The sequence below is a fragment of the Enhydra lutris genome, unplaced genomic scaffold (genome assembly GCF_002288905.1).
Source record: "Enhydra lutris kenyoni isolate GAN:26980312 unplaced genomic scaffold, ASM228890v2 scaffoldscaffold25, whole genome shotgun sequence".
Classification (NCBI taxonomy): domain Eukaryota; kingdom Metazoa; phylum Chordata; class Mammalia; order Carnivora; family Mustelidae; genus Enhydra; species Enhydra lutris.
The window spans coordinates 18,323,852-18,350,685 of record NW_019154109.1 but is presented as its reverse complement, the minus strand read 5'-3'; the positions used below and the strand labels follow the sequence as shown (position 1 = coordinate 18,350,685).

The window sequence follows — 26,834 nt, the reverse complement described above, 5'->3', positions numbered from 1 at the left end:
AAGATCATATATCCTTACCTTTTCCAGAATTTCTAAGAAATGCCTGTTGAGAACATGTGGTAAGGAGCCCTCTACAACATATTGTACAATGCGTGTTCTCCTTGGGGTGTGCTGGGACTGTCATGAGGCATAATGAGAGGGAATGCCATAAGTCAGGACAAATCATCATAAACAAGCATGCTTGGAACTGTGTTATGTATATTTAAGGGAGAGAAAAATAAGTAAGAAAATATTGAGCTCCACAGCAACTGTACTAGATTTTGAGGTAGAGGAAGGTAGGGTGCAGGTAATTATTAACAAGATGTATTCAGATTTTGTACCTGTGTAGTTTTCTTTGGTATCCTGTGTTTTGTTTGTTCTCTGTATGCTAGTATAAGTAAACAGTAGGCATTTAGACTTCTTTTGGGAAAGGACTATTGTAATTGCCTTTCTGTGTAAATAGAGTCTAAACATAAATCTGGATTTCACTAAGAATTTAATTAATATTTGCTATTCATTGATTAACTATAGAATTGATTGATCTCTGTGCAACAGGAATTCCAGCATATTGCTTTGGATGACAGTTGTAGATCATCATTTTGTGAGAACCTTACATATAACATACCAAATCATAGTGATTTTTTTATTGGTTCTGCCACTAATTTTGAATGAAATATTGACATTGCTCCATTTTTTTCTACCTATTCTTACACCTAAGACACAGTCCAGGAACCATACCTCAGGCAAAACTGGACAGTTTAGTTCACTGAACACCGAGCCTACATTTCTTAGTAGTGGTGGATATTTACTTTTGTTTCATCTTTCCTTCTCTGGGCTAAATCTTGTCTTTCCAAATGCTTCCCATTTTTAATAGTTAAAAAACTTTTATATTCCTATTATTCCATTTATACATGGAAGTAACTTCGCTTGACACACATATATACAGATATACATATATATGTATATATATATATATACACATATATCCATGTATATATTTAAATTTTCTCTTTAAAATTGTGATCTTTACTGTTTTTTTCCATTTTATTTTATTTCTTTTCAGTGTTCCAGAATTCACTGTTTATGCACCACACCCAGTGCTCCATGCAATACATGCCCTCCATAATACCCACCACCAGGCTCACCCAACCCCCTAACTCCCTCCCCTCCAAAACCCTCAGTTTGTTTCTCAGAGTCCACAGTCTCTCATGATTTTTCTCCCCCTCCAATTTCCCCCAACTCACTTCTCTGCTCCATCTACCAATGTCCTCCGTGTTATTCCTTATGCTTCACAAGTAAGTGAAACCATATGATACTTGACTCTCTCTGCTTGACTTACTTTACTCAGCATAATCTCTTCCAGTCCCGTCCTTGTGATACAAAAGTGGGAGATTCATCCTTTCTGATGGAGGCATAATACTCTATTGCATATGTGGACCACATCTTCTTTATCCATTTGCCTGTTGAAGGGCATCTTGGTTCTTCCCACAGTTTGGTGACTGTGGCCATTGCTGCTATGAACATTGGGGTACAGATGGCCCTTCTTTTCACTACAGCAGTATCTTTGGGGTAAATACCCAGTAGTGCAATTGTAGGGTCATAGGAAAACTCTATTTTTAATTTCTTGAGGAATCTCCACATTGTTTTCCAAAGTGGCTGCACCAACTTGCATTTCCGCCAACAGTGTAAGAGGGTTCCCCTTTCTCCACATCCTCTCCAACACACATTGTTTCCTGTCTTGTTAATTTTGGCCATTCTAACTGGTGTAAGGTGGTATCTCAGTGTGGTTTTGATTTGAATCTCCCTGATGGCCCATGATGATGAACATTTTTTCATGTGTCTGTTAGCCATTTGTATGTCGTCTTTGGGGAAGTGTCTGTTCGTGTCTTCTGCCCATTTTTTGACATGATTATCTGTTTTGTGTGTGTTGAGTTTGAGGAGTTCTTTATAGATCTTGGATAATTGGCCCTTTGTCTGTAGTGTCATTTGTGAATATCTTCTCCCATTGCATGGGTTGCCTCTTTGTTTTGTTGACTGTTTCCTTTGCTGTGCAGAAGATTTTGATCTTGATGAAGTCCCAAAAGTTCATTTTTGCTTTTGTTTCCTTTGCCTTTGGAGACATCTTAAAAGAAGTTTCTGTGGCCCATATTGAAGAGGTTACTGTCTATCTTCTCCTCTAGTATTTTGATACATTCCTGCCTCACGTTGAGGTCTTTTATCCATTTTGAGTTTATCTTTGTGTATGGGGTAAGAGAATCGTCGAGTTTCATTCTTCTAGGTGTAGCTGTCCAATTTTCCCAACACCATTTATTAAAAAGAGTGTCTTTTTTCTACTGTATACTTTTTCCTGCTTTGTTGAAGATTATTTGACTGTAGGGTTGAGGGTCCATATCTGGGTTCTCTACTCTGTTCCACTGGTCTATGTGTCTGTTTCTGTGCCAGTACCATGCTGTATTGGTGATCACAGTTTTGTAGTAAAGCTTGAAATCAGGCAACGTGATGCCCCCAGTTTTGTGTTTCTTTTTCAACACTCCTTAGCAATGTGGGGTCTCTTCTTGTTCCATACAAATTTTAGGATTTTTGTCCCAGCTCTTTGAAAAATGCTGGTGGAATTTTGATCGGGATGTCATTGACAGTATAGATTGGTCTAGGCAGTATAGATATTTTAACAATGTTTATTCTTATCCATAAGCATGGAATGGTCTTCCTTCTTTTTGTGTCTTCTTCATTTTCTTTCATGAGTGTTCTGTAGTTCCTCGAGCATAGATCCTTAACCTTTTTGGTTAGGTTTATTCCCAGGTATCTTATGGTTCTTGGTGCTATAGTAAATGGAATAGATTCTCTGATTTCCTTTCTGTTGAATACATTTGTTCAACCACTTATAGTAGCTGTGGCTGCTGTTGTTTTGGGTGTGTGTTTCACAAAATTTACAAAACACTGGGCATGCAAATTTAGAGACTCAGTACCTACAGAGGTAGTTCATTCAAGAAAAAAAAAAAAATTAGACAAGATTCCTGCCTTTAAAAGAGCTTGAAACATAGTCAGCAGAAATTATGGCTACACTCACAGTAGAAGGGAGTGAACAAGGGCCACAGGAAATGCTGACTGTGGCATGAGTCTGAAGGGAGGCTGCTTTCCTTTCTGTTCCACCTTGATTTTTACATGGTACTTGCTTTTTATCCTAGCAACAGCCGGAACAACCAGCTTCACAAAGATATGGTGCTATTGAAAGGAATGTAGTGCTATCTATTGTTAAAACTGTGAACTACCTCGGGCTGGTATTTTCCTTTGTGCCCAACAGATGTCAAGCATGTGTTTTCCTTGATCATTAGAATGTTTCATAGTGTCCTTCTACACAGTTTGGGGACCACAGGTTTATGACTATTATTTTTTCCACTTAGAGGCTACTGGCAATAGGTTAACAATATCATCTGTAATTTTTTCCTTTTTTTTTGATGGGGAGTTGAGTTGGGAATCTCAGCATATAATTTCCAGAGTGCAGGAGGAGAATTGAATTCAGTTAAGGTAGTTAGACCCTCTCTCATAATCTGCTTCTTATTTCGTGATTCATTTCTTTCCTATCAATATTAGTTTCATGCTTTCAAAATGATAGTCATTCTCCTTGATAGAAGTAATACAAAACAGGTACTAAATAATTCTTCCTTCTGTATGCTTTATTAGTGAATGAAATGAAATTTCATTTGCCCTAAACTTCTAACTATGAACTTAACTAAATATATATTTAGTTAATAATACTTAATAGCTAATAATTAATAGTTAATAATTAAGTTAATCAAAAAAGTCTAAAAAAGGTTTTAAAAAGTTTAAAAAGTAAATAATTAATTAAAAATAGTTAATAATATATAATAAGTAATAAATAAAATTTACAAATTTATATATAAATATGAAATACATATTTATATATAAATATAAAATCTTTAAAATAATAGTCAATAATAATAGTTAATAGTTAATAGTAAATAACTATATATTTAGTTAAGTTCATAGTTTTTTAATATATAATGGTTATATATATATAATTCATAACTCATTTGTGTTTTAACTCTTCTTGACACTACTCCTGTGTTTATCTTTGGTTATTTATCCATCTTTTTAATCACTCAAATTTTTTCCTTTATCCTTACTTATCAGAGATGCTTTTATAACTAATATTTAAAAATATTAAATTGAAAATATTTAAAAATATTTTTATTGTAGTAATATATATATGACATAAAATTGACCATATTAGCCATTTTTAAATGCATAGTTCAGTGATACTAAGTATATTCACGATGTTGTCCAACCATCACTACCATGCGTCTCTGTAACACTTACTTCTTGTGAAATGGAAACTGGTTACCCACTGAACAATAATATCTCCCATTTGCCCCCAGCCCATGGTAACCACAATTTTACTTTCTGCCTCTATAATTTTGAATAATTTAAGAACCTCATGTAAGTAAAATCATAAAATATTTGCCTTTTTGTAGGGACTTACTTCACTTAACGTTTGTCCTCAAGGGTCATCTATTTTGTAGTTTATCTCAGAATTCCCTTCCTTTTAAGGCTGAATAATATTCTATTGTATGCATATAGCACATTTTGCTTATCCGTTCATCTGTCAGTGGACATTTGGGTTGCTTCCATGTTTCGGCTTATGTGAGTAATTCTGCTATGAATATGAGTGTCTAGCCATTTCTTCAAGACTCCGTTTTCAATGACTCTGCTTTCAATTCCGTTGGATATATAATCAGAAGTGGAATTGCTGGATCATATGGTAGTTCTATTTTTAATTTTTTTGAGGAACTGCCATGCTATTTTCAACAGCAGCTTTTCTATTTTAAATTCCCACTGACAGTGCACAAGGGCTCAAATTTCTCCGGATCTTTGCCAACATTGTTATTTTTTATTTATTTATAGTAGCCATCTAATGTGTATGGGATGCTCTCATTATAGTTTTGATATGCATTTCCCTAATGATTAGTGATATTGAGCATCTTTTCATAGTTATTGGTTATTTGTATGTCTTCTTTAGAGAATGTGTATTCTGGTTATTTGCCCACTTTTAATTGGGTTATTTGTCTTTATTACTGAGTTGTGATTATTCTTTATATATTTTAGGCGCATGTCCTTTATTAGATATATGATTCCCAAGTGTTTTCCTTTCCAATCTGTGTGTTTTCCTTTCATTTTCTTGATAATGTCATTTTAAGCACAGATGTTTTAAAATTTGATAAATTTCAATTTGCCCAGTTTTTGTTGTTGTTTATACATTTGGTGTCATATCTAAGGAACCATTGCCAAATCTAAGGTTATGAAGACTTTCTCCCTTTATTTTTTTTATAAGGGTCTTACAGTTTTAGCTCTTAGATGTAGGCCTTTGATCCATTTTGAATTAATTTTTAGTTATGTTGTGAGTTAAGTTTCCATTTTCATTCATTTCAAATGTAGGTATCCAATTGTTCCAGCACTGTTTTTTGAAAGAACTATTTTCCCCTTGGTTCTTGCTAATCTTGTTGAAAATCAGTTTACTGTATTCTGTTGACTCTTTAATCTATATTTCTGTGTTATTTTATTACTTTGGTCTATGGATTAGAATATGCATTTTCATTTGCCACAGTCTACTTCAGGTTTGTACTGACTTAATGCTGGTAAAATATCACAAGTAAACTCTTGATATAGCTCCCTGCCTTTCCCCATTTTGAGTTATGATACTGTGCAATTTTACATATATGTGTGTATATATGTATGTATAATAAATCCTATATTACACTAATATAATTTTCTTTCGACAGTAATAGGTTTTAAAAAAATTTAGGAGAAGAAAACAATATGAATATATGAATATGTACACACATACACACAGAGTCTTGAATGTTTACCCACATATTTACCTTCTCTGGTGTTCTTCTTACCTCTACATTATTCAGATTATTTGCTTTCTGTGTCATTTCCTTTTAGCCTTGTGGATTTCTTTAGTATTTCTTGCAGGGCTAGTCTGACAGCAATGAATTCTCCCACTATTTTTTTTTTTTAAATTTTATTTTTTTAAACATATAATATCTTTTTATCCCCAGGGGTACAGGTCTATGAATCGCCAGGTTTACACACTTCACAGCACTCACCAATTCTCCCACTATTTTTTAAAAATTATCTGCAAACCCATCCTTCCTTCCTCCCTCAATCCATTCTTCCTTCATTTTTTGATGGGTAATTTTTCTGGGTAGAACTCTTGATGACAAGTATTCTTTTTTCTTTTAGGAATTTGAATATGTCCTTCTACTACCTTATGGCCTCCATCATTTCTTTCAGCCTCTAATTGTATTTTTCTCTAACTATGAATGAATTTTCTCTTACTCCTTTAAAAGTCTTGTTTTTGTCTCCCAGCAGTTTGACTATGATATATTTGGTACAAATCTCTTGGTATCCTATTTGGATTCATTGCACTTTTTGGAAATGTAGATAAATGTTTTCCATTAAATTTGGGAAGTTTGAGCCAATCTTTCTTCAAATATTTTCTGCCACTTTCTCTATCTTCTCATTTTGGAGATCTCGTAATACCTCTTTTGATGCATGGTGCACCTGACATTGTCTCACTGGTCTCTGAGGATCTGTTCATTTTTGTTCTATTTTTTTTTTTCCTCCTTTTTGTGGATTGGCTCAATCATTGCTGTATCATTACATTCTACCTATCGCTTTTTTGTTTTGTTTTGTTTTTGTTTTTGTTTTTGCTTTTTAAAAAAATACTTCTCTTTTCTTAGAGAGCGTGTGTGCTAGTGGGAGAGGGGCAGGGAGGGAGAGCTAGAGAGAGAGAAAATTTTAAGCAGGCTCCATGCCCGGCACAGAGCCCTACACAGGGCTTGCTCTCACGATCCTGAGATCGTAACCTGTGCTGAAATCAAGAGTTGGAAACTGAACTGAATGAGCCACTGAGGACATCCCCCCCACCTCTTGTTCACTGATTCTTTCTCTTTTCCTTTCAAATCTGCCATTGAAGTCTTTTCAGGGAAGTTTCCATTTCAGTTACTGTACTCTTCGGCTCTGGAATTTAGTGTTTTTAGGCACTCTGTTTCTGTATTAAAGTTCCCTTTTTACTGAATCATCATCAGATTTTTCTTTAACTCTTAGAACATACTTAGAATAGCTGCATTGAAGTGGTTTTTGCTGTACTGAATACTGGGGATCATTCAGAGTCTGTTTCTCTCAACTGCTATTTTTATGAGTATAGTTCACAATTTCTTTGAGTGTGTTGTAATTTTATGTTGAAAACACTTATGTTGTTAGATTTTTTTGTAATTTGCATATACTTAAATGGTAGAAAATTTTCTCCACTGCAGTGTACAGCTGTCGACGTCTAATCAGGTTTTTTTTCTTTTTCTTATTTTAATTTTTACTTACAGCCTAGCTTCCTAGGGGTCATTACTGTGTCTGAATCAGCCTAATAGCTGGGCAATGCTTGTGCTCAAATACTTCCAGACCATATAGCTTCTGCCCATCAATACGTGTATGGTTTGGGGGATGTTTTCAGAGTTATAGCTAGTTCCCAGTTCTTCCTTGACCTTCATTTTTCTCTGGCTCTCATGGTTTTTCCCCATCCCTTCATAGTTTTCCAGCCAGCGAGGAATCAATGGAGAGTTTATTTCAGGCCTCCCATGACTCTATCATACCCAGCATCTCCTGGTTTATTATCCTGTAAATTCACCACTTAACCTACCTTGGGAGGTTATACTCAGGCTCGAAAACCTGTGAGTTTTCCCTCTTGTTCCCAAATGACTGTGCCAATTTTTGGTGGCAAGGCTATGAATTTCTGCTGCCAACCCCAGATCAAGTCCATGCCCTATGGAACCAAAGCTACTGTTTGTAGTCAGCCCTACTGGTAAAACTAACACTCCTGACTATGGAACTGGTATTATGGGAACAACCCCCACAAAAAGACCACAGACGCCTGTTGTTGCTTTTCAAGAGTAAATGTTCAACTTTTTGTTTACCTGTTGTTGACTTAGAGCTCCCAAAATGGTTATTTTGATGATTTCATTCAGTTTATATCACTAAACTCTTTCTGTTGCCGTAATTAGAAGCACTCCTATTTGCTTCTACTTTTTAATTTTTTAGTAACTTCCTAGATATTGCTTTATTTTTACATTTCAGATATTTTTAAGTTCTCAGTAGCTGTCTTCTACTTGTTTCCTATCAATTAATTCTTGGAACTGGGTTCATGGCCACATCTTCCCTCGTGGTTAGGTATTTCCATGTCACCAAGTTTCTGGCTGAATTGATGTCACAGAAGTGATATGTCAGAGTCCTAGGTTGTGCTCTCTTAGGTATGGGGCATACTCTCCATCTCTCCTTTTGCCTTTCCTGTTGAATTGGATACGGACTTGGTGGTCATCCACCTGGGACCATGTAAACAAGGACAACCCCCTAAGGATGGCAAGACAAAAAGACAGAGGGAGCTGAGACACCTGTCCTCATCGCCACAGTGTTCCCGGCCTTTCATGAAAAAGGGAAACATACACATTCTCTTTATACTCAAAATAACCCTGAGAGTTAGACATTATTCTCCCCTTACTATATATGAGGGATGATTCAGAGACTCCAACCAAATTTTGACTAACAGTCACACAATTACTAAAGTGCCTAAGCCAGGATTAAAACTCATGGCTCCCAAACAAATGGATGTCGTCACAATATGATACTATCTTTCCTTACAAGAAAGTCTGGGAAATGCAAAAATCACACTTGGCAGTTTTGAAGAATGAATGAATATGTGACTATTTTCTCAGAATTCCCCTTTCGGCATGTAAAAGGGTGAATTTGGGTTATCTTATGGCTAGGATTTCATAATATTTATTCTGTGAGTGGTATTGAACCATCTAAGCCTTCAGGTCTTTGAATATTCTCATTTCAGAGTCAAACAGGCACTATACATTTATACTGCGAGGTGGGACAAGATTGTGGTTAGAGATGGTCATAACAAGTAATCAACTGTAAACATTTGGAAGAGTCAGTTTGTGTCTTTGTGTATGTGAATGCTTGTTGCCAATGAAATTTTCAAGTAATGCCAATTCTTTTCTATACCCTTTGACATGGGATGGAAACATATATCTTTCAGTCATCCCAAAAGTATTTCGCTGTCTTAGAAAATACTCTGAAGGTCAGTTTTGATTGCTTTATCTCTGAAATCTGTTGTGTTCCTGGTAGCATGCAGAGTTTTAGATGTTGTCACTAATAGTCACTAAAAATATTCAATTGCCATAGATTACAAAGCTCTTTGAGAGTGTTACAAAGGAGACAGTTTATGAGTCTTTGTGGTTCTACCAAGAACAACAGGATGTGGAGGCCTAAATTAAAAATCACTGACAGATCAAAAGCACTGTCTGTTCAACAATCCAAACAACCTGTGAAATATGGCAAATTCCCAAATTCAAAAGTAGAAGGTCCTCTTTGGAAATGATTCTCTTTTTCTGTGACATTTTGAGATTGGTGCTATTCTTGTCCTATATCTAACTAGGCATATGGACAGTTAGAGTTTTAATATAACAATGCAAATTCCAAAGAAGGAGAAAAGATAATAAGGAAGAGAGTGTATCTAAATTTGAATATTTTTCCTTTAAAAACATGACATCAATATTATCTCCTTTAGGATTAGAGACATTGTCTTTAGGAAGCCTATGCATAATATATAGAATTTTATTTATTTCAAATTCAGTGCTCTTGAAATATTTCTTAAAATATTATTACTGGATTATATCATGTCTTCAAAGTGGGGTGTATCCCTCACGAATGCTGATGAATTAGTAATAGCTCTTAGTTGAAAGTCTCTGCCTGGTGTGCAAGATAACTTCACTTTCTATTCCATACTTCCCTACCCTACTCTATGCCCCAAGATTGTGTGTGGTCTGCAACATCAGGCTCCCTTGCCCTCTGACTTTCGATTGGCTTCGGCTACTAGCGGGAGCCTGCCAATCATCTGGAGGGCTGGCAGAAAGGGAAGTTAGAATATTTAATCCTCAGCTTCTTGTTGCAGTATAGGAGGGGTCTTGAGGTGGTCTTGAGGTGGTTGTATCCTGCCATGATTAGTCACAACTCCTGCCAAATGATGCTTTTCCTACAGCTCTTTCTTTTCTTTCTTTTTTTTTTTTTAAAAGATTTTATTTATTTGACAGACAGAGATCACAAGCACACAGAGAGGCAGGCAGAGAGAGAGGAAGGGAAGCAGGCTCCCTGCTGAGCAGAGAGCCCAATGCGGGGCTCCATCCCAGGACCCTGAGATCATGACCTGAGCTGAAGGCAGAGGCTTTAACCCACTGAGCCACCCAGGCACCCCTCCTACAGCTCTTTCTGTCTTCGAGTGCTGTGACCCTTTAAGCTAGGGATAGTGTACTAGAAAAAAGCTCACCTAGCGGGTCTGACTGTTTATTTGTAGAAAGACCTTCTTACAAGGTCTTTGGATGACATCTTGGACTTGGACTTGGACTTACTTGGACTTTTTGAGGGGGTCTCCCCATCCCCAGAACAGGTAAGAGTGGCTCACTATCTCTTAAACTTGGTCCAACCAAATAGTTTATGCTTAACCCTGCTTTCCTTCTGGGAATCTAGAATTTGGGAGGTTGTTCATGGAGACAGAAGCTGTCTCCATAAACAGCCCCCCATACAAACCCTGGGCATTGAGTTTCTAATGAACTTCCCTGGTTGTCAACACGCCACATATTTTCATAAAACATTGGCTGGGGAATTAGGCATATCCTATGTGACTGGAACCATGTGCTTGGTTTCCCCTGGACTTACTCACATACTTTTCCCTTTGTTGATTGTACTCTCTTCTTTTACTATAATAAATTTTATCCACAAATAGGACTATATGATGAGTCCTGCAAGACTTTCTAGCAAATCATTGAACCTGGGGTGGTCTTGAGGGCTCTTGGCATAAATAGGGAAAGAGCTCTACTGTTATACCCCAGAGTACAGCTTGATTTCTTTTGGTTTCCTTACACACTCTGCTTACCCTTTGGAAAATAGTTTCTTTATCAAGCTCTTTATTACATTAGTTAATCCGAATGTGCTCTCTCTCCTCTCCTGAAACCCTATCACCTAGTGAGGGCAAATACTTCATATAAAAATACTGATAATTATTTGATTGATTCATTTCTACACATGATTTTTGGAAGTTTCTTAACAAAAACATTAAAGGTTTTTTTAAAGTAAGGTAACACAGAAACCTTTGAAATGTTATTTAATGAAAAACTCTGAGTAGGATGTGCTTCTCTAAACAGATGGAAGATTATGCACTTTGTTAAGCCAGGAGGTAATAAATAACTGGTGGCTGATTGTCCTTAAAAAAATAGTTAGACCTTATTTCTCTCCTTTACCTTTACATATTCTGGCAGGGAAGGGGGTTGGTGAAGAATGAGGGAAGATATGCGGGAGACTGAGGAAAATATGCAGTGATAAGAGACAATGTTTCCATAGTGTAGTTACATTATACAAAATATCACTAAAATAGGGAGGCGAACGCTCTTACGTGCCACATGGAAGCAATCATATTACATCATTGCACCTCTAGCAGGTGTGGGTATATCCACATAGTACATCCAGATTATTTCTTGCTAATATTTGGACTATTTAATATCCAAGTCATTGTGGGTATTTGTATCACCAACTATTATTCTTTCTTTTCCACCGTGCTCTGTGAAGCAAGATGAGGCATTGTGCTTAGTGGAATGGAAAACTTCCTTTTAAAAATCCAGAAATTATGTTACTTAAATTTCAAGTTTCAACATAACTTATTTATGTTAACTTTTAAATTAATTAAGTAGAAAATAAGTGTTATATATCCTTGGATACTTTCTAAGAAGAAGGAGGAGGATGAGTAGGAAGAGGAGGAGGAGGTGGCGGCGGAGGAGGAGGAGAAGGAGGAGAGGAAGAGAGAGGGAGGAGGAGAAGAGGAGGAGGAAGGAGGAGAAAAAGAAGTGCTTAATGTAAAATTCTGTGGTCCACTCTCCGACTATGTTTATGACAGCTGCATTAACCCACAAAATTGTTTTATGCTTATAGATAAGAAGCTTTGTTTTAGAGAACTCATGATGTGTACCTTCTGTTTATTAATGTTTTAGTAAACCACATGTCTTCTTGATAAAGTAATCCTGAATCAGAAAGACCTCTTTGCTGGATATCTTACTTCAGGTTACTTGTGTGCTTATTGATTGCCTTTGCTAATAAATGCTCTCTCCATTGTAATTTAGCTCCATCCCAACAACCTCCACCCAGAGGACAAGTTCAAAGTTCTTCTGCTATCAATCTCTCCTGGAGTCCACCTGATTCTCCAAATGCCCATTGGCTTACTTACAGTTTATTCAGGGACAGTTCTGAAGTCTACACAACTGAAGATCAGTATCCATACAGTAAGTTTAAAGGTTTGGTGATAGAAAGATATAATATTCTAAGAACTGATACATTAGTTAAGTTCTTTGACACTGAGGATAAATGATGTTGTGGTTTCCTGCATCTAGCAGAGAGTTTCAAGTAGAGACAGAAATACGAGTCTCACTAGCAATGTCCTCGTAATCAAAACAATGCAATAAAAATGAGATGCTTCTTATTTGATAAGCCCTAATGCTTATCAAATTCTCAATGATGAAAAAAAATTACCCTATTCAACCAACATTGATGAGGATGTGGAGGAGTTAGAATGTACATAAACTGTTCGACTATCTATGTAGGTTCATTGGCACAATTTTTCATGCAGGATAAATTGTTGAAATGTATGAGAAACTATATCCTTTTGTATACCATTTGACTCAGTATCTTTTTTTTAAAAAAGATTTTATTTACTTACTTAACAGAGAGAGACACAGTGAGAGAGGGAATACAAGCAGGGGGAGTAGGAGAGAGAGAAGCAGGCTTCCCACTGAGCAGGGAGCCTGATGGGGAGCTCGATCCCAGCACCCTGGGATCATAACCTGAGCCCAAGGCAGATGCTTAATGACTGAGCCACCCAGGCACCCTTAGGAAACTTATCACAAATGAACAGTCATAAATGGACACAGAATATGTTCAAGCCTACACTATTTGTAACAACAAAATATTACAAGACATTCAAATATTCAAAAATTTTTCAATAAATTATGATAGTTGGATAATAGGATCTTGATACATTGGTAAGTGAACTGTGGGATATGATTACCTATAAAATTATATTTTAATTTACATATTAATGAATGGAAAGTGTCCATAACACACTGTGTAATGTAATAAAAGGTATTACAAATAACCTGAGTTATAGTAAATTCAAAAATATGTAGAAATTTTGGAAGACTTACAACAAACTGAAGCTTAGTTTTCTCTGAGCATAAGGATTACAGACAATTTATCAAATATTCCTATTATATGGGTTGTTCTTAGATTAAAAATGGACTTTTTAAAAAAAGTAGAATCAGAGCACTAACCTTCATGCAAACAATGCAATTTTATATATACACTGCCATTTCTAGAAAGATAGAATATAATATGAATGTAAATTGAAAGAGAAAGGATGTGAAAAACCATGAAGATTGTCTTTACATCTATAACTTTTAAGATTTTAAAGGAGCTTATAAAATTCAAAGTACAGGGACCCTTGTCTTTAAAAAAAAAAAAAAAAAAAAAAAAAAAAAAAACCAACACTCAGATGTTTAAATAGTTTCCCTAAAGTCGGAATGAGGAAACAGAAGTGTTTATATCCTTCCACCTCTGTCTTCTTAGATATTTGTCTCTAGTCATGTTTAGCCACAAGCTAGTTTAAGAAACTAGTTTAAAAAACAGTGGAATAGTGATTCTAATTTAAGTTTCCATTTTGTTCTCTTTGTTTAATACCCAATTTTCCAAATTCCAGTTTAACTTACTTAATTAGTTAGAAAAGCATATAAAGTTCTATAGAGGAACTGAAGTTCCATAATCTTCCTCAGAATGGTTAGGGAGATGCCTCGTTTTAACACAGTGATTGGATTTAAGACTTTTGCATAGTATACATTTATATTGTGTATGTGCTATGGTAGGTTACATTTTGCACCTAATTCTGACTGACATGCACCTACATTATTGTGTCCACTTTCTATTAATTCTAAATGTTTCCCCAGTATTCCAGCTCTTCTCTGAAGTTAATGGCAACTCTGAACTTCATGATGCAGATTGCAAAGGGAAATGAACATCTGTCTACATCTGCCATGTTGGCAAAGCATCCTAAAAACCTGCTACTAGAATGTTTATTTTCTTCCAAATATCAGCATGATCCAGGTGTCCTGAAACTTAAACTTTTGTGAGAGGGGAAAAGAGAGTTATAAAAATATTGAAAGTGATTTTGAAGATGACAGTACCATGAGTTGGGTTATTTCTGAAATCGTGAATTAGGGTCACCCCGTTTTTCCATTTAGCTTAATTCAATAATAAAATTAAACTTCAATTATACCCTTCAATTCCAGTGACATGTTTTCCATAGTAACATATTGTGATCTATTTTATAGACCATTACATGAGAACACAACGTTCTGGCTCTTATTCATGATTGCACTAATATAGAATCCAAATAACAGTTTCTTACATAATAAATGTGTACTCATTCGCTAATCAGACATTTATATAATCCTATTAAACGAGGCATTATTTCCTAAATCCTTCTTTTCCATTAAAAAATGCCACTTCTGGCATTTCTTGACAATCACTATAATTAATGATGTGAAAATTATCTGCATGATGGCATTTGAACAGTAAGAACAATTGGTTAACACTGTCAGAACTTTGTATCGTCTAATAATACCCTCATGTTTATTACTCTATTTCCAGTGTGTGGATAGCATGTGTAATATGAAAAGGAAACAGTACTTATATTCAGTTGGATGAACACAAATCTTTGGGTTAAATAAAGGCATTTGGAATTATAGGTGGAGAATCATTGAACTTTTCAAAGAAAATTAATAGTGTTGTCTTCCGAGAAAGTTTGATCATTTGGTTGAGCCCATTATAGAATTCCTTGTTAGAATAAAAACTTTTCCTAGCTTGCCTGATGCACCATGGGAATCTCTAGGATGGTGGTTTCCAACCTAAGATCATGACACACTGATGTATTATCATCTTTAAATGTTGCAAAGTATCAGTTACTAGTAACACACAAGTAACAGTGGAATAATTTAAAAATTTCTGAATAACAAAAAAACAGGAGAGACAGGTATAGATGTCAAATAAGTGCACTGGGAATTGTACATAATTAGTGCCTACTATTATCTCCCCTGTAGCTCCAATCTGGTTTGCCCACAGGTATTTCCTATGTGATGGGTGTGAGGAGAACAGCTATCACAGGAAATAGAACTCATTTGATAGTGTTGTAGTTTTAGGGAGTGGCCAATAAATCATACTATGTTTTCCTACTTGAGTTTGGAACTAAAAGAGAACTAGATCTAGGATTCAGTAAGATGGAAATGAAAAATAAAAGTCATTTTCATTACTGATAAAAGTCAGAACTGGAGAATAGGCCTTCTCTCCCATACTAAGACAGATTAGAAGGGAGAAAAATCAATAGACTGATCTAAATATGCTCTGTTTCCCTCCTTTCTCCCCAAATTCACAGTTAAATCATTTCTCACCTGGGAAGCCAAGGGTAGAGGGATAGTCCTTACATGTTTACTCTAAAAAGTCCTTTCACAGAGAAATGAGAGAATGGATACTTCTACACCTGACCACTGCTTACATAGCCTAAAGACGTTAGCATAGTTTAGAGTTGCAGATGACGATACATCTTAGTGAACCCTGAGACTTCATTTCTACCTTCGATATCATTACCATTTGTTACTCTATACTAAATCAAGGGATCGATGTAACAAGTGGTAAGATGTTTCTGAGAGAAACAAACAGTAAATATAGGGAGGGAAGGAAACCAAGCAACCATTTCTATAAAGCTCTTAATATTCTTTCCTGGAAAAATCAATCAGTTGTATATGGAAAAATCATTCCTTCATTTATTCAATAAAATTTTATTCAGTGTTTACTCCAGAGCAGGAACTGTATGAGTCACTAGAAGCACAATCCTGGAAGGAGCAGTTTTTGTTATTGAGAGGGGAGATAAAACAGTAAGACAAAATTATAATATGTATTAAATGTTAAATTAGAGTAGACTTGGAGTATTAGGAAAGTACTGGGAGGAGGAGAGGACGACATGCCTGTGGTGGCAGAAAGAGAGACTGAGGACCATGGAACGTCTCACAAGAAAGAGGTGATATGGGAGCTAGGTTAGCCAGATACTGCAGTAAAGGAAGAACGATTTTCCTGGAAGAAATTGTATGTGAACAGGCATGAAGGGAGGGTGTATGAGAAAATGAGGTCCATTCAGCACAACTGAGCAGCTCCAGGTAGCTTTCATGGGTGGTGTATTAGGGAAATACTGCCGACCAGAGTAGGTACCAGCCGAGGTCATGAATTAGTGCTGAGCCAAGAATTCTGAATGTTGGCCTTAATGTGCAGAAATCTGTGGTTTGAGCCTGGGTGGCTCAGTTGGTAAGTGTCTGTCTTTGGCTCAGGTAATGATCCCAGAGTCCTGGGGTCAAGTCCTTGCTCAGTGGGGAGCCTGTTTCTCCCTCTGCCCCTGCCTGCTATTCCCCTGCTTGTGTTCTTTCTCCGTATCAAATAAATAAATAAAATCTTAAAAAAAAAAAAGAACCTTGTTGTAGGAGAACAATTTTTCCAAGCTCAAAGTGAAAGATAGAGGAAATTCTTATCCTTACTAAGGAATATGACCAGATCAAGATAAGTTGTTTTAACCCGAGTTAATTTGTTGTTGTTGTTGTTGTTATGATAAAATTAAGGGGAATTCTATTTATATCCTTTTTATTACTTTTATTTAGTTCATACTATATGTTGTTTATACAGTGTTTTTAACCAAATATATATTGCCATCTCAATTCTGTAATTATTCTAATTTCTTACTAGACTCCTCTTATAGATTTTGATCTATCAGGATTATATTCCATTTCTCAAATGCTACAAGCATCAAGTATGTACTGAACTTCTCTTAATTATCATCAGGTTATGTATCTTCCAACTTCCGGTTTAAGTGTGTGCCAGTCTCTTGGAATATTAAGCACTGATATTTATTTTTGCCTTTTAGGTTTGGCTTTTGACATTGTTAAATACAATGTTTTCTATCAGTTTGCACACCTTCAGTGATTTTTCAAATGTTTTGAATATTTTAAACACTCTCATGTGGAATGCAGATAACTTTAACTTAATAGGTATTTATTGAATTTACTATTATATGCCAGAAATATATGTTATAGGAACTACACCCTGGCTATTATAGACAGGCAATTTCCCCTATTGTTTAATTCTGATCACAATATTCTTTATGAGCAACAAGTATGATGTTCAGATAATATACTGAAAACCAATGTAGTAGTCATTTGAATAATTAATTAAATGAAAGTACTTAGCAACCACTATCAATATATGCCAAGCAAATTTTTCCAGTGGAGGATATCACTTTTTCTGAAGAAGCACAGTAAATGTCATTCATCAAATCTTTCTAGTGGAAGATATCACTTTTTCTAAAGAGGCATAGTAAATTTGATGTATCAGCTTTATGGATGGATTCAACAAATACTTATTGAGATTCTACTATGTGCTACCAACATGGTGGCAAGTAAGGAGGACCTGGTCCTGGGTTCCCAGGGTGTTAAGTCTAGTGTTAAGGAAAGACAATTCATCAAACTATAAAAATAAAATGTGAGAAGGGTTGTGTTAAGGGATATATATCTATATCTGTATATACAATATATACATATCATACACACACAAACACACACACACAAGATACTAATGGGAGATTATGGCTAGTTTTCTTTCTTCTACATCCTGGAAAACCTGAAGTCTCATAATATTCTCCCACTCCTACCTCATTTAAGCATGTTCAGTACATTTTTTAAAAAACTGAATACCAACTCCTCTGTGCCCTGAAACCATTTCAGTTTTGGATTGCAGGAAAGTTGAGGAAGTAGGAGAATATGAATCTGGATTTTCCCAGATTACTTAGGTTCTCAGAAGGTAACTGTTTCCTGGTTTCATTTTATAATAGAAAATTTCACTAATATGGGAGATAAGAATTAGATATCAATGGGAATACATTTTTGTTATTTGATACTAAGCATACTTGAAAAGAAATTAATCAGTACAGGGGTATCTGGGTGGCTCAGTTGGTTAAGCGTCTCACTTCAGCTCTGATCATGATCCCAGGGTTCTGGGGTCCAGCCCCACGTGGGGCTCCCTGCTCAGTGGGAAGCCTGCTTCTCCCTCTCCCTCTGCCCTTCCCCTGCTTGTGTGTGCCCTCTCTCTGTCTCTCTCACAAATAAATAAACAAAAAATCTTAAAAACAAAAGAAATTAATCAGTGCATATGGTTGTGATTATTAGCATCTCCAAAGAGGAATCTCATGCTGTGTTTGTGCAATAATTTGTCTAAGTGATTTTGTTGTTGGTATAGATCTTTTGCTTATAAAAGTGTTATATCCCATTAAGGAAGCTTAAAATAAATTTTTTAAGCCTCACAATTGCAGCATTCTAGTATGATGACTAATTTCACTTCAGAAAACTTCTGGAGTAGTGTCTACTGCAGTTTATTTTTCATAATAATATTCAAGTACTTGCACTATTATATTCGGTATTTTCTTCTCATGTTGCTAAGTGGCCTTCATCACTATGTTTTTAAATTATTATATGATATTAGAATTCTATTAATGTATCATAATATAAAGTATTATAACCTGTTAAATTCCACTTTAATTTACTTCAACATTTCCTATTATAAATAACACATCTATATTTTTCTATGCTTCCTGAGGAAATGTTTCCCAAAAATTCAATCAAAGATCACAGTGTCATACAATATGTTTGAATATATGCTTGTATACGTTATCGGTTTACTGCCTCTCAGTTTCAAACCTGCTCTGCCTGCTTTGTAACAGTGAAGCTGGAACCTGTAAATGTTTCTCCTTGACCAGCTGGTGCATTGTGTCACAGCCCTGCAATATACTTCCTGTCCCCTCAGAGAATGGGAAGTTCCAGGCACATGCCTAACCATGTCCACGCCGTATCTTTTTAATCCTTTAAAAAACCCAGACTTCTCCTGTGTCAGTTATCCACTGATGGTAACAAATGTCTCCAAAATTTTGCAGTTTAAAATAACAATAATCATTTATAAGTTTTGTTTTTGTGGATCAGAAGTTTAGAGAAAGTTCCAGTAAAGGTATTGGCCAGGTGACAAATGTGGCCTGTGGAAACAGTTTGACAACCCTTGGTCCAGGACAATATTGTTGAACAAGCAAACAAGTTACATAGAAGAAACTGCCATTTCTGTTTCAAAGAACTGCCAGAAATTTCTCTTTTGTCTTCTGTAAAAAAGACACTATATTTTATTTTATTTTTTTAAAGATTTTATTTATTTGACAGACAGAGATCACAAGTAGGCAGAGAAAGAGGAGGAAGAAGGCTGCCTGCTGAGCAGAGAGCCCGATGCAGGGCTCGATCCCAGGACCCTGAGATCATGACCTGAGCCGAAGGCTGAGGCTTTAACCCACTGAGCCTCCCAGGCGTCCCAAAGACACTATGTTTTAGAAAGAACAAGAGTTTAAACAACCTTCTAAATAGTTTTCATGACAAGAGGCACTTCTCTTATGTTATACTGCACAGTAAAAGCAATTAGAATTTGTTTTATTTCAGTTTTAAAAATCCAAACCTTTCTCTTATTCAAAAGAGCAGATTGTATAGTTTATGGTGATTAAGTTATACAAATAGGAAAACAATTAGGAATGATTCCTTACCGATTTCTGAAATATGCCTCTTTTCTTCCTTTAATTTCAGATATTCAGTACTTCTTAGACACTGACCTGTTACCATATACTTCATATTCCTATTACATCGAGACGGCCAGTGTGCATGGTTCAACAAGGAGCGCACCTGTCACATACAAGACGAAACCAGGGGTCCCAGAAGGAAATTTGAATTTAAGTTATATCCTTCCTATTGGCTCAGACTCTGTGACACTTGCCTGGACTACACCTTCAAATCATTCTGGTCCTATAGAGAAATATATTTTGTCCTGTGCTCCTTTAAGTGGCAATGAACCATGTGTTCCCTATGAAGGTCATGAAACCTCCGCTACCATCTGGAATCTGGTTCCATTCACCAAGTACCATTTTTCTGTACAGGCGTGTACTAGTGGGGGCTGTTTACACAGCTCACCCCTTACGGTGATCACAGCCCAGGCACCTCCCCAAAGGCTGGGCGCACCCGAGGTGCAGAAGATCGGTTCCACAGAGCTTCATGTAGAATGGTCTCCCCCAATGGAACCAAATGGTAAGAATTCAAGGCTTAGATTTCCCTTTCTTGAGCAAAACATGAATGAGAATCTAGGCATTTGGAATTGTGCAATAAGAATCTGGCAACTGTATCCATTTTTGTAACTGTAGGTTACAATAATTGAAAATTTCTAAAGATATCAGATACTATTTATACTGGTTTGTAGAAAGAGTATATTTCTTTAATCTAATAACAAATTCCATTCATTTAAATTGCCCCTTAAAAGGCTAATATTATCTTTGCTCTTAATGACATCTGTCACAACACAAATGATGTTTCTAATTTGAAACTCACTTATGAAATGCATTATATTTGACTGTGTCACAAGTTAGGGCACCCGTAAGCAGTAAATTTTCTCTTTTAAGCAAGAAAAGGATATAAAATACTACAAAAAACATGTATATAGGCTAGCTGACTCCATTAAGTTAATTTTTTGTCTTCATACAATTGAACCCTTGGTTATATAGGCCAGACACAAATTCATAGATTTTTAGTAATTAATATCATGTACGTACGATGGCAAAACCTCTTTTCTCAGACTTTTAAAGTTACTTGAGAAGACTAGGTAGAAATCAAGTTTAATATTCTAATATTTGTATAATAAGAGCTTGTGTTAAATAGATAATAAAATTAAAATACCCAAATTTGAAAGTATATAAATTGGAGGTGCGACGATCAAATCTGTTCCCCACAAAAGCAGTTCTTCGTAGAAATTATGATCATTCATTCTGAAAGGGATTGAATTTACCTGTAGTAAGTTAAAGCTATTTTGTGTTTATGCATTCCCTTTTGGTTTGTTTTTCCCGTGAGTATGTTTCCGCGGTATCACGTACACTCACCTGTCCATCAGTTGTTGTCTTTTACAAGTCCCGCCGTCTAGATTACTAAAGAAATGGGCAGGTAATCTAGTCAGAAACAATGCAAAGCTGGTACTGTTTAGTCAGCCTAAGCCCACAACACCCCCAAAACTGTCTGATGAGTCTTCTTTGTTCACTATTTCACCTTTCTAGGAATAATTATAAGATATGAACTCTACATGAAAAAAATGAAGTCCGATGGAGAAACCACGTCCGCAGAAAGTCGAGTTTTTCAGAGCAGTGGCTGGTTCAGCCCTCACCCATTTGCAGAATCAGCCAATGAAAATGCACTAAACCCTCCTCAAACAGCCACAACCATCACTGCCTTGGAGCCATACACCAAGTATGAGTTTCGAGTCTTGGCTGTGAACATGGCTGGAAGTGTGTCTTCTGCCTGGACTTCAGAAAGAACGGGAGAATCAGGTGAAGAAAAATGCTTTGAACTCTACTTTGAAGATTCCCAAATGAAAATACTGCCCCAAATGAAAGTCAGCAGCACTAAAGTACATTTTGAAAAGCAAGAATTATAAATTTATAGAGGCCAAGGAAAAATTGACTATATTGGTTGGTTATGTAAATATCTCAAGGTCATAAAGAACTTGCAGTAAGTTTTGGGGAGAAAAAATAAATGCCTTAGCTATTACTTCAAAGGGGAAAAATAACTATAGTCATACTCTTTGGGGAATGTTTGCCAAAAATCGTAATTGGTTTTCATTCCTGAGGTGGGTTGGCAGTGTGTTCTATCTTGCTCCAAACTCAGCACAATTTATGTTCATTGAAAGAGATAATGATACCAATTTCACAAATCTTATTTTGTTTTTATTTCTCTCTCCAAAGCAAATAGTGTAGGTACTAGATTCCATCCTAATGATAGAATCCTGGATATCAATATCTGTAATTCACAAATTTGTTTATAAGCAGTTTGCAATATGGTAAGGAAGGGGAGTAAAATTTTTAATTTTCTTAAGATATCTTCACTATAGCAAATGATATATTTTTGCCCCCCCTTCAATTTCATTAAAACGTTAAAACACTTCAAATATCATGAGCCTTTAACCAAAAAAAGATACCTTTGTTATGCTTTGAATCTATGGATATTCAAAGAAACCCAAGTCCTGATTTAAATTGGAACTGTTAGGACTGTGGGAGGATAAGGGTAGCTTTAGGTTGATGTCCAAGGGAATCATTTCATGAATAAAATGTGCATTGTGCTTGAGCGTCTCTTAATGACTACCAGCCATCTTGGACAAATAATAGTGCCATGATAGCACAAGTGATGAGCCATGGCATTCTGGAAGGGGAAAATCAAGGTCAGAAATGAAAAGTAATGGGTGAAAATGCAGTACTGGACCCTCATAATCTTATGGGTCACTGGCTACTGAACGTGCGATGAGGTCCTTTGATAATACACCTTTGGTTAGCACATTTAAAATCCATATTAAGATCTCAAGGATGGCAGGGGGAGAATGTATGTGCGTATATACTCTGAACATTTCAATCAAGATTTATTGAAAACTTTCAAAATTTCTTTGGGGTTATTTAGAACATTTTAGATTTACCTCTTTCTGAGGAGTAATATTCTCCAAGCTGTATCAGTGTGGCTCGGTGAAAGACATCTCTACATCAAAAATCCAATATGTCACTATGCATTGTTCTGGACTCTCTGGACTAAGATTCAGTTTTGATGACTTCTTTCAATTGCTTCATAATACCTATGGCTTCCTACCATATCTAGTAGTTATCTTGATGAAAATAAGCAAATTCCTAAATGATTTTTCTTTTGTAGATCGAAAATATCTCTGCTAGGAATATAAGGATAGAGAACCTCCTTGCAGAGAATTAAAAAAAAAAAAAGGCAACTAGCTTTTCTAAACCCAGTATATCCTTTGATGTTTAGAAATCAGGATATTATGTAAGGAACAAGGTTATGTCAGAAACAAGAGTAGGTGTATGAGTTCCATCTGGAGACCTGTAGGTACAGCGTTCATTGTCTGTGTTCTTGTCGTTGACAGTGCCGGCATTCATGACCCCTCCTTCCATCTTCCCACTCTCACCTCACTCCCTCAATGTGTCCTGGGAGAAGCCAGCAGAGAATGCAACAAGAGGAGAAGTTGTGGGGTATAAGGTCAATATGGTTTCTGAACAGTCACCTCAGCAATCTCTTCCGGCAGCATTGTCACAGGTATTAGTATCTTAGAATGGAATTCTCTTCCTTTTGACATTTGCTGATTTTGCAGAATTCTATGACCAAATTCTCCCTTATATATTCCTTACCTGTGGCATTGTTTCTTAATATAATACCATGTGTACAAGGCACTATTTCTATCACTTATTTTTCTAATATAAGCATGTATTAAAACAAAATAGATATAATTTTGTTTCATAAAATCTGCTTTCTACACTTAACATCTACCCTTAAATATCTTGTAAGGAGCTCACTTTCAGTGGTTGTACACTGTCATGTTATTTGGGCTTACAATAATGTATTCAACCAACCTACCATTAATTGATATTTATATTAATTCTTTTGGAAATATAGATAACATTGATAAGAATGTCTTCTATGTACATTTTGCATATTTCTGTTTCCAAGGAGAAGAGAATTCTGAGGAATGGGTTTATCACAACTTACAGCAAAGGTTAACATGGTCAAGGTTTGGGATATGCAGTGACTTACTATCTTCTAGTAATTCATACTCCAGCCAGCAGTAATGAGGATAATAATCATAGCTAACTTATGAAGGCTTTATTGTGTACATGGACTAAGTCACTTGATTTGTATATACTAATCCCAGAGCGGGAGAGGTTCTTGTTTCCCTCCAGTTTATGGTTTGGTCAATGTACTCCATTAGCCTATTTTACCAACATGATGATGGCCAAAGACAGAGGTGGCTGATGTTAAGTGGGCAAGTCATTCCGTGTACTTGGCTGTTTAGCACCTCTTTTGAGGAAGACCCTCTTTGGCAGGCATTAGCACAATATAAGAGATCTTCACATGTAAGTCTCTCTCATGGGTCCATCACATTTCTTCTTTCCAGTCTTCCTGGTTCCCGATCTTCCAATCTTCTTCCCTCCCTCCACCATGCCCATGACCAATACATTCAGGTCACTGCCATATAGTTGAGATGTGTTCTTTCTTTGGATTCTTCCCTTTGTACACAAAATGTATAGCCAGATGCACTGCCTAAAGTTTTGCCCATTGAGCAGATTTCTTCTTACAGTTGGAGTTTTGGACCATCCTTGAGTGGGGCTACAGAGCATCCACCACCCATTTTTGACTTGCAGCCACACTAAGACCACCCATCTGTGAAGCAAGTCACATCTTTCTAGTCTCTCAGCTCCTGAGGGAAGTCCGAGAAATCACAGGTATGAGCTGAGATTGAGCAGTCAGTGTACGGTGGTAACAGACCTGGGGTTTCAGACAACCTGCCTGTGCAGGATATTATTCCTGACTCTGCTGATGCCTGTTACCAGATATTGCCTACCGTTTCATGATGAATTGCTGTTGGACCAACTTACTCTTAAGACATGGCTAGTCTGACAGAACTCAGCTCATGAAGGGTAGCTCTGGCTGCATGGCCATTTGATGCTGATTGTCATATTCTCTGCTTTTACCAAGGCCTACTAGCCAGCCAGGAGCTCTCTAGCAAATGGTGTTTAATTTCCATTGTGTGATGTGACCTTGCTCCACATCCTGTGAGTCTACCTTGTGATTCTCTCATTGAGGGCTTGCCATAGATGTCTCACAACATCTTTTCCCTCTATAGTTACCTGTGATACCACAGGACCTGGTAGGCTTTATGTCCCCAATTTTTTGGCTCCTTGTAGCACAGGTTTGGCCTGCGGAGATTTCTCTCCAGCGCTAGGGGACACTCATAGTTGGCAGTACTCCACAGTATTCAGTAACTTGATCAAAAATAGTATTCCTAGATGTGGAATATGTTCTCTTCAGAACTTAAGCAGGTGTTCAGGACATTCTGTTTCTTTCCTACTAGTGGTAAGTGCAAATTGCAATAATTTTACCCTTATTTTGGAAAGGATATCCTAGCATGTCTCAGGCCAGTGGACCCTTAAAAATTTTACCGATGTGGCAGACACTTAATTTTTTTTTTAAAAAACTTGATCACTTATTCTTTGGAGCATATAATACTTATCAGGACCTCTACATATCTGCCATGTTTTGCTTCTCTAATTCATTTAATAGGATGCTATGAATTTGGAGAACCAATACTGCCAAGGAGGTTTTCACAGTTTGCTTTGAATTGGTGACCTTCAGATCTTGTCTTTCTTCAATGCATTAATAGCACCCAGCAAGAGGTACCTGATTCCATGGTCCTTATAATTACTACTTTCCCCAAAATAGTCCATATAATTTCCAGTTCCACCAAACCAGTGAACTTCCTTCCACTGGTAAGTCATCCAATTCACCACTAATGAGATTAAGAATCACTGGTGTATGCTAGGGGCCATCGGTACTCTACTCACTCCCTGTGATGAGGTGATCTTGGGCAGCCAGCTGGTTGGTGATCTAGCTCCAGAATATCATTTTAGAGTCTCCTTCCTAGGGCACTCCTGCCATCACTATCTTAGGTCAAGTTCTCTGAGAAACAGATACTGTGGAGAGGATTGAGCACAGATTTATTGGGGAATGTTCTCAGAAACAACACACGGAAAGTAGTAAGAGTTGCAGGATTGAGCAGAATAAGAAGCTGAATTATGAGGCAGTGACAAAAGGATCTAAACTGATCCTCTGGTGGTTCTGGAGCTGAAATGACTCTATCAGTTTGTCCTAAATAAGTCAAGGAGCCAGACCTTTGTAGCCCATTGATTTAGTTTCCTGGGCCTGCAGTAACAACCATAAACTAAGTGATGTAAAACAACAGAAATTTATTTTTTTTATGGAGGACCAGAGTCTGAAATCAAAGTGTTGGTAGGACCATTTTCCCTCTGAAGGCTGTCCAGGAGATTCCTTCCTTACCTCTTCCAGCTTCTGGTAGCTCCTTGGGTTCCTTGGTTTGGTGTAGCGTAACTCCAGTCTCTGCAGGTCTTCACATGGCCTTCTTCTCTGCGTTGCTGTCTCTGCTGTATCTGTGTATCCCTCTCCATTCTTCTATAAATATATCCCTTGTACTGAAGACCCACCTTAAATCAATGATAGTATAATTAATTGTATCTGCAAAGACCCAATTTCCAAATAAGATCATTCTCTGAGGTACTAGGTGAGAAAGGATTTTGGGGAGATTTTCTTCAACCCATCACCAATAGGTTTGCCAAAATTTCTGAGGCTATTCAGTAGACAGGACATGTTTACAACACAAAACTAGAAGAAAAACCAACAAACCATTTATGATCCCTTGTTTTACTTTTTTCATTAGTTTGAGAATAAGTGCTGACTAACTCACATCTGTCTCAGGTGATAAATGCAAAGGTAGCTTTACACATACCTCATAACTTAAATGACTTAGTCTACCAATTCAGGGTATCATAGGATTTAAGGTAAATTTATGGCTATAACTGCTTCATGTGGTCCTTAATATTATACCGTATTTATCACTGATATTTTATTGTTGTTGTTGCTGCTGTTCTTTTGGTTTGTAAACTATTATTTCTCCGTAAAACATAG

The 26,834-nt window shown here is 36.5% G+C and overlaps 1 protein-coding gene across 1 annotated transcript in view; it reads left to right on the top strand.

The window, feature by feature from the left end:
* Positions 1 to 26,834, top strand: part of LOC111151119 (usherin) — a 680,307-nt gene that overhangs the window by 155,435 nt on the left and 498,038 nt on the right. Inside the window, exons 15-18 of the mRNA XM_022508904.1 lie at positions 12,225 to 12,383; positions 19,857 to 20,351; positions 21,365 to 21,634; positions 23,224 to 23,393. Of these exons, the coding sequence (XP_022364612.1) occupies positions 12,225 to 12,383; positions 19,857 to 20,351; positions 21,365 to 21,634; positions 23,224 to 23,393 (1,094 nt within the window). The remainder of the gene's footprint in view (positions 1 to 12,224; positions 12,384 to 19,856; positions 20,352 to 21,364; positions 21,635 to 23,223; positions 23,394 to 26,834) is intronic.